The sequence below is a fragment of the Cibotium barometz genome, chromosome 14 (assembly GCF_041138505.1).
Source record: "Cibotium barometz isolate CiBa-2024 chromosome 14, ASM4113850v1, whole genome shotgun sequence".
NCBI classification, from domain to species: Eukaryota; Viridiplantae; Streptophyta; class Polypodiopsida; order Cyatheales; family Cibotiaceae; genus Cibotium; species Cibotium barometz.
In genome coordinates, this window is record NC_141059.1 from 6,267,386 (window position 1) to 6,275,899 (window position 8,514).

Here is an 8,514-nt window from a genome sequence, read left to right on the forward strand (position 1 = left end):
ATTCCTTTTTTGAAATAGAGAGAAAAATAATTATGTTATAGAATAAGGAAGTATGTAGTATGTACATCAATGATCAGCAAGCATCCTTGAAGCGAGATGCTGTACCGAATTGACACCCTAAGATGCCTTTGATTTATGGGATGAGAAAGAAAAATTAATTTGTGCTTAGAGAAAAGTCGAGAAAAGAAGATTAATTTTTGGAGATGGGAACTTGGGAAGGGTGACAAAAACAAAACGGGGTGCGTCACGGGAATAACGTCGAACTTAGACGGCGCGTTGACGGCATTGGGAACTCAAGTAAGTTGCAACCGTCACGTGGACTAATGGCCTTGCGACACATTTCAAAGCGCCCGTATTCAGCTGAGCTGGCGGCAAATCTTGCCGTCGCTGGTAGGCCCCGCAAACGATGGATTGGCGGACACGTGGAAATGACCCCAGCGGAATAAAGGTTCGCTCAAACGCCCTTTTTTCGGACGGACAGTTTAAAAAACGTGATAAACTGTTTTTTTTAATGGGGCCTTTTGCTGAGATGTCGTGTACACGTGCCTTGCAATGGTTCGCTTTGGGCAGTGTATATATTTCGCCCCCGCCGCCGCCTACACCTACCCTTCCAACTAACTCTTTGCTCCCTCAATCGTGATTAGAAACCTCTTAATCTCTATTAGCAGCAGCAAGTCCCGTCTCTCCCTAGGCTTCATCCTCACTTTCAAGTACATTACCAGCAATTAATCCGTCACTAATCCTTCCTTTAGTTCACATTTTCACCTCAATGGAGCAACTAATCCGCAAAAGTACTCAACCGTTAAGAAGCTATTCTGCCTAATTCAGTCTACCGCACCTATAACAGCCCTCCAATTTATCGCTCAATTGTAAGCAACCGTCTTCATTTTTCTCCGGAATTATTGTCATTGTCCATAATAATGTCTCTAAGGTTATGGAATATGCAGCTAGTACTTGTAGATCATGTTTCTAAGGTTATGGGCTACTAACTAGATTACATAAATCTCTACTAATTGCTTCATCTTTATTATATTCCGGTCACAGGTTAATCGCAATTACTTCCATCAAATGGGAGGATCAAGTGCTTCAGCAACTGACAGCAATATTTACTATTCACATGATCAGCTAGTTTATTACAATAAACCTCCTGAAAACATTAGGATATCTGTGGATGGTTATCCGAGCTACGGGGGTACTCCAAGCTATGGGGGCACTCCACGAGCCACTCCGGGCTGGGATGCGACGACCCCGACTAGCTGGGGCTCATTAACCCCTGGAAGAAAATCAATAGATCCTAATCTCGGATTAGAGGGCCCTCGCAGATCTGCTTCTCTCATATTAAAGGGGGCGCTCTCTAGTGGGCGAAAGGTAATTAGTGGGAGATTAAGCGATGCTGATGAGCTGCAAAATCAATACAATGCCTATTACGAGGAAGCTCGTCTCTCTAATGCTAGCCCGATGAGAATTCCCTTCTCAATTTCCGGCCCTGTTCAAATCCCCGAAACGGATCTCTACACAGACGGTAATAATTATAACCCACAAAACAGTCATTAGTTTCCTTGATTTTCTATCTAATTAGGAAGATAATGTAACAATCCTTTGCTTAGTGCTGTAGTAATTAGCGTTGCTGCATTATGGTATAATTAACCACAATTCGTGATGAGAGCATTATATATTGATGCTAATTGATGGGTGCATGGTGTCATCCTGTTCCAATCATTCAATTTAAGACGGGCTGGATACTAATTCTAATTAATATTTGCTTAGTTTTGATATAATCTGAGTGTTGTTGTTTCATAACTACGTGCAAGTATTTACTTTATCTGAGCAAAATATCCTTGTTCCTTCGCGTTTGATGATGCAAAATATGCGTCATTGCCCGACTCTAGTTTTACTATTGAGAAAGCGTGATATCTGGCAGTTAGAACTCCATCGATTAATTAGAAATTTTAATGTGCTAATTACGAATGATTGCTTGCAGTGGAGGCTGCCAGAGCTTATGCGGTGACTGCTGTAGGAGAAGAGCCTGAAGACATAGAAGTGGACATTGGCAAGCCTGTTAAGGATGAGAAGCCTCCTCTACGAATCGATTTAAAGGTACTAACTAAAATTTCACATTTGTAATTGCTATTCCAATAGGATTAGCAGTGCAAGTGTGTTTAATGAAAAACCTTCTATCAAATAGGAGTTATCCTTAATCTAGCACATTTTCTTAACGCAAAGCTACATCTATGGAACTCAATTGTGCTATAGTACATAATTTATAATCATGTATATTAGCAACTCCATTGAGAGTTCTTATGCTATCTAACACTCCATGTAAACAAAAATCCATGATTCTATCGAACTCTTGTGCTGGCTTAGATAATATTTTTGGATTAACTCTTGTGTTAGGCTTACTAGATAATATTTTTGGGTTAACTCTTGTGATCACCTATGGTATGGGATAATCTAGTTCTTTAAGCTCTTGCCTTTGTGTGGATGCAGTTTACGGATGTGAAGTACAAGGTGGTTCTCCAAGAGGGAACCAAGTGGAGAGGGAAAGTGGCTGTGGAGAAGGAGATTGTGCATGGCATCACGGGGTGTGTGGCCTCAGGGGAGATGTTGGCTATAATGGGCCCCTCTGGAGGTGGCAAGACAACCTTCCTCAACCTCTTGGGTAGCAGAAAATCCAATCCCCAAAATGTCACTGGATCAATCCTCTACAATGAGCTCCCTTACACCAAAAACTTGAAAAGAAGGTATCTGAAGTAGCATCAATTCTGTTGGAGCTGTCTCTAATTCCTTCATCTTCTTCTTTCTCTGCCCCCCCTAAAATGCTTCTTATACAAGTGGCATATTATAACGAGTGCACATGATTAACATTACTGGCACCGCAAAGAGAATCATTAGACTTGATGATTGAGCCCTTAAACTTGATGATTGAGCCCTTAAGCTTTGCCCATATGGATACTAGCGATGGCTTGGCAATTGACGCATTCATAACTTTTTAGCAACTTTTACATACATGCATGCTTACATACTTGACCGAGCCCAAGTTTCATCGAATTTTAATGCACGAGCTTTGCACAAAGGAATGCATATACAGCAATGGCTTGGCGCTTAAAGAATTAGATTGCTCAGGGATTATGCATGGGTAGAGCAATGATTCCCTTCATCAATAATGTGGGTGTTAAGCTTGGCACAAATGGATGCTAGCGATGGTAACGTGCAGGCATTTGGAAAGTTTGATGTTTTAAGCAGCAAGCAATCATACATGGGTGGAGGAGTGATGATTTTCTTGCTATAGTTTGATTAATGCGGCGGGTAACTTTATGTGCAGGATGGGGTTTGTCACCCAAGATGATGTGCTGTTCCCTCACTTGACTGTGAGGGAGACACTCACATTCTCTGCACTCCTGAGGCTCCCCAAGAGGCTGACGAAAGAACAGAAAGTTGAGAGGGCAGAGAATGTGATGGCGCAGTTGGGCTTGCAGAGGTGCTGTGATACGGTCATTGGCAATCAATTCTTGCGTGGAGTCTCCGGGGGTGAAAGGAAAAGAGTGTGCATTGGCCAAGAAATACTCATAGACCCTTCCCTCATCTTCCTGGATGAACCCACCTCCGGTCTAGACTCCACAACTGCTTTACGTCTAATTAAGCTCCTCCAAAACATAGCGCATGTAAGCTATTGATCAAACTACTCGATTAATCTAATGTATGCTATCAGTAATTCATATAAGTATTATTCTGATCATCACGTGTGTGCGCGCGCGCGCGCGGATTGCAGTGTGGGGGATCCAATTTTAATTGAAAACATTGTATAAGGTTGGCTCTAAACATGGTCATTGCTTGTTTATGACACAACCAGGAGGGTAGAAGCGTAATTACTACAATTCATCAGCCATCAAGCAGGGCATTCCACATGTTTGACAAACTATTGCTACTCTCAGAGGGCAATTCGGTTTACTTTGGCGAAGCCAGGGGGGCAATGACTTACTTCGATTCCATTGGCTTCTGCCCTTGCATAACCATGAACCCAGCTGACTTCCTATTGGACCTCTGCTGTGGCACCACCGCTGATATCTCCCTACCCTCCAGCCTGATCAAACAAATCAATTGTTCGAAGCAGCAAATTAAGCCCGGCAGCATCGAAAACACGAGTGTACCTCCTCCAACCCCCTCTACCCTCCTTGCAAAGGACGTGAAGAAGGTAATTATAATTTCAAATCACAACTTGTCGTGTTTAAAGCTTTGATGGCTTGGATTAGCGTGCATTTAGCTTAATCCTTAATGATGCTATTGGCTGGTTGATTGCATTGTTAAGGCGAGGGCTAGATATTAAATAGCCATAATTGACTAAACACACAATACACGTATCCAATGCCCATTGATGGCGCATATATACATATATATGTAGCATATATCTATCGATGGTTTTAAGGTGTATATTTATCTTAGCCAAAGCCATCGGGCTTCATGATTAGAGCTGAATCATGAGAAACCGATTCACTAATGGAATGTGCATGGAGTAAGCATCATTTGGGTAGCGTGATCATGGACTGTAATTAGGGTTAAGATTGATTGGATTAATGAGGATTAAGCATGGATGCGTTGATGATGGGATGGGGATGGATTACAGTATTTGGTGGAGTGCTGCGAGAATCAAATAACTAGCATGGAGAAGATGGCAAAATCAGTGGACGGGGACAAGCTGGAGCGGCAAGGGATATTCCATGAAGAAGAGGAAGATGAGAAGGGCGGAGCGGCGTGGGATCAGCAGAAGCGCATGTGGGGGACAACGTGGTGGGAGCAGTTTACGATTCTGCTGGTGCGGGGCTTCAAGGAGAGGAAGCACGAGTACCTTGGCGTGCTTCGCATCGTACAGGTGGTGGCCTCCGCACTCCTTGCCGGTTGCCTTTGGTGGAAATCCAAGCACTCCACCCCCCCACAACTACGAGATCAGGTGAGCTAATCCTAGCCATCCACGTGTACGATTCTATGGCATCCTAATCTTTCATTCAGTCGCTTCACCATATAACTTATTAAAGAACTTAAGGGGAGATAAACAGCTTTTGAACAGCTTCCGTTAATATATATAATTATTATTGATCCTTCATAATTTAAAAAAAAACTTAAGGGGACTCAAAATTAATTCAACCCACATGATGTCTCCCATTTACATGGTCCACTCTAATCCTAGAAAGAAAGTATCGCCCTTTAGTGTATTTTCCACATCAAAGAAAAATAATACGGTTGAAAATTCGGCTTGCCTTGAGTCAATGAAATTAATGGCTAAGATGTTGAAAAAGTTTTGAAACCGATGAATGTGTAGATGTTTGAACAGAAAACCGGCCAAAGGCCAACAAGTCTCCTTTCTTCTTGGACTTTCTAGGAAAAATGCACTAGTCCACCCAACAAATGGTACAAGGTCACTTTTGCGACGACCAATATAGAATCTAGTTATGGGTAAATGTCAAAGTGTTGAAAGTCTTGGCTTTGATTATAAGTGAATATAAATGCTCTTACACATATTTACAAACTGTTGGCAGGTGGGTCTCATCTTCTTTATGGCAGTGTTTTGGGGGTACCTTCCACTCTTCAGTGCCATCTTCACATTCCCACTCGAAAGGGCAATGTTAGCCAAAGAACGTGCTTCAGACATGTATCGCTTGAGTGCTTATTTCATGGCTCGCACTCTAGGTGACCTTCCCCTAGATCTAGCACTCCCCTTTGTGTTTATGGCCATCTTGTATTTCATGACCAATCTACGAAGAACTGCCACTGCTTTTCTCTTGACCCTTCTTACAATCTTCCTCACAGTGATCACATCTCAGGTAACTATTTGTGTAAGCGTTTTCATTGCTTTTGGTAGTGTATGTGGAAATTTGGTTATCAATGGCGTAATGGTATTTTTAGATTTGATCATGGATCGTTTTTCAATTGGCATAAAAATAGGATAAGAGCATACATCATGCATGATATATAACCTTATGTAGCCACTCAAGTTTACACTTAATTGGTGAGAAAATGGTTGTCATATGGGGCCTTGAAAAGCATGATAAATGCATGCACGAAAGATTATTTATGTAGCCACTTAAGCAGCTATTACAAATCCTATGAGCACTTAATCAATCATTGAAAAGCTAATAGATAGAATCCACATATTAAAATGGTCTAGCACTTTCATGTGGCCATTCTAGGCTAGTGCAAATGGCATAAACACTAATGATTGCTATACATAGTTTATAATGTGATAATTGTAAAAATGTGGGATAACTAGACATTTTGATATGTATTCACAATTGCTTTCAAATCTTATATTGCAGAGTTTTGGGTTGTTTATTGGTGCTGCCATGATGGATGTACAAAAAGCAACTACTTTTGCTTCTGTAGCAATCCTAGCTTTCATGCTAACTGGAGGCTTCTTTGTGAAGGTGCTACTCTCTTTCCTTGGATCCCACCACCTAACTTCTAGTAATTTTTTAAACTTTTCTATACGTCACTTTTGCATGACATTGTATGCTTTGCTTTTGTTCTTTTTGATTGATATTGAAGTTCTTTCCTAATGAGTACATCAACCACATGTTTAAAGAATTCTTCTATTATAAAAAACACATCCTAATGGAGTATGCTAGTATCACTATGTTTTTCTCCATGATTTTTTGCAATAATCTTAACTTGGTCTTTCATGAATATTATGATTAATCTCAAAGGAGTTTGTTTTGGTTGTTTTAGTAGTTCTTGATTTTACATCTTCAAGTAAATAACTTTGATATTGTATTTTTGTTTGCAGTATATTCCACCTTTTGTTGCTTGGATCAAGTACTTCTCTTTCCAAGCACACACCTACAACATTTTAATCCAAGTCCAATATGCAAATGACAAATCATACAATTGCACAAGTGAGGGTGGTTGCCAAAGCATAGAAACATCCCCTACTCTACACAATACATCTTTGCATGGTGGTGTGAAGGCAATGTTAGCCATGTTGGTTATGGTCGTTGGATACCGTCTTTTTGCATACATTGCTCTTCGTCGCATGAGAACGGCTGCTTAGAGGGTGCAAGAAGTCACAAAAATTTAGCGACTCTAACAAAAGGATTGGAGTGACAATAATGATGGGTCTAATCAAGCACTTTTGATAAAAATGACCAAGTCACTATCTCAAAGAAAAGTGAATATGATGGACGCCCACATTGATCTTTAAAATGGATTCAAGAACACAATTCTTTAAATTCAAAAATTTAGCGACTCTAACAAAAGGATTGGAGTGACAATAATGATGGGTCTAATCAAGCAATTTTGATAAAAATAACCAAGTCACTATCTCACAGAAAAGTGAATATGATGGACGCCCACATTGATCTTTTAAAATGGATTCAAGAACCCAATTCTTTAAATTTTAGGCAATATTTTCCAATATGAGCTATCAAAACAAACCCTTACCTTTGTTGGTCTTACAAGAACACTTTTCTACAAAAGAGAATCTAGATAAAGTATTTGTAATGCCTACCTTGACATGACATCACATCTTGTTGCCTACCTTGACATCACATCACATCTTGTAGAATAAACACATGCCGGAGGAATAGTTTTACTCGATTAAGAAATCTAATCTTAAAAGAAAAAGATTCACCTCACCCATTACTTTTACTTGATTATGAAATCTAATCTTAAAAAAAAAGGATTCACCCACTATGTTTTACTCGATTAAGAAATCTAATTTTAAAAGAAAATGACTCACCGAATACATTTTATACATTCACAAAAAAGGTTGGTCTTGTTTATTTCCATCTTTATCCCTTGGTGGTTGGCTCACTCCGCTTTAGTTTTGTTTTCTCACATGGTTATGAAGGGCTCATGATTCATTTAAAGATTTGTGATTCTTTCAAAACGACATTAAAGGAAAATAGTTGTCTCACTAGTCCCTCTTGCTTTTATATATTTTAAACTTTTTTTAATGCATAATAATGTTGCATTTTTTACACTACCATATTTTCAACGACCATTCTTTGTTGTAGTTATTGATGCGAGTGGACAAGGCTTTGGTGCTGTTCTTCTTATGGAAGATGGACATCCCATTGCTTATGAAAGCCATAAGCTTAAACCAACATAAAGAAATTATAGTACATATGATGAAGAATTAGTTGTTGTTGTGCATGCTTTAAGACTTTGGAAACATTATTTAATGGGATTTGAATTCTTAATCAAGACAGAGCAGCACAACATTCGTCATTTGTTGACCCAACCATTGATCTCTGATCGACATATCAAATGGGATTCATTTATCCAAAGCTTTTAACCCATGATTCAATATCAACCAGGCAAAGAAAATGTAGTGGCAGATGCTTTAAGCAGACGTCCTAGTGTTACAACATTTCTGTTATTCAAAGTGAACCATTGAGTCCTATGAGAGAATACTATGATAAGGACCCAAATTTTGCTGAAATTTGGATTAAACTTAGAGACAATTATTGGAACCCTATTGGTGATTATTCATGCCATGATGATTATCTTTTCTTCCAAAAGTAT

The 8,514-nt window shown here is 39.7% G+C and overlaps 1 protein-coding gene across 1 annotated transcript; it reads left to right on the plus strand.

Moving 5' to 3' along the window:
* The first annotated feature begins 513 nt into the window (after positions 1-513).
* LOC147631606 (ABC transporter G family member 22-like) lies at positions 514-7,294 on the plus strand. Its single transcript, XM_086808133.1, has 10 exons — positions 514-869; positions 1,045-1,522; positions 1,982-2,097; positions 2,488-2,741; positions 3,323-3,662; positions 3,851-4,192; positions 4,622-4,945; positions 5,532-5,816; positions 6,309-6,416; positions 6,776-7,294. The coding sequence occupies exons 2-10, from the start codon at positions 1,069-1,071 to the stop codon at positions 7,037-7,039; spliced, it is 2,487 nt and encodes an 828-aa protein (XP_086664259.1). The 5' UTR covers positions 514-869; positions 1,045-1,068; the 3' UTR covers positions 7,040-7,294.
* Positions 7,295-8,514: the final 1,220 nt, after the last annotated feature.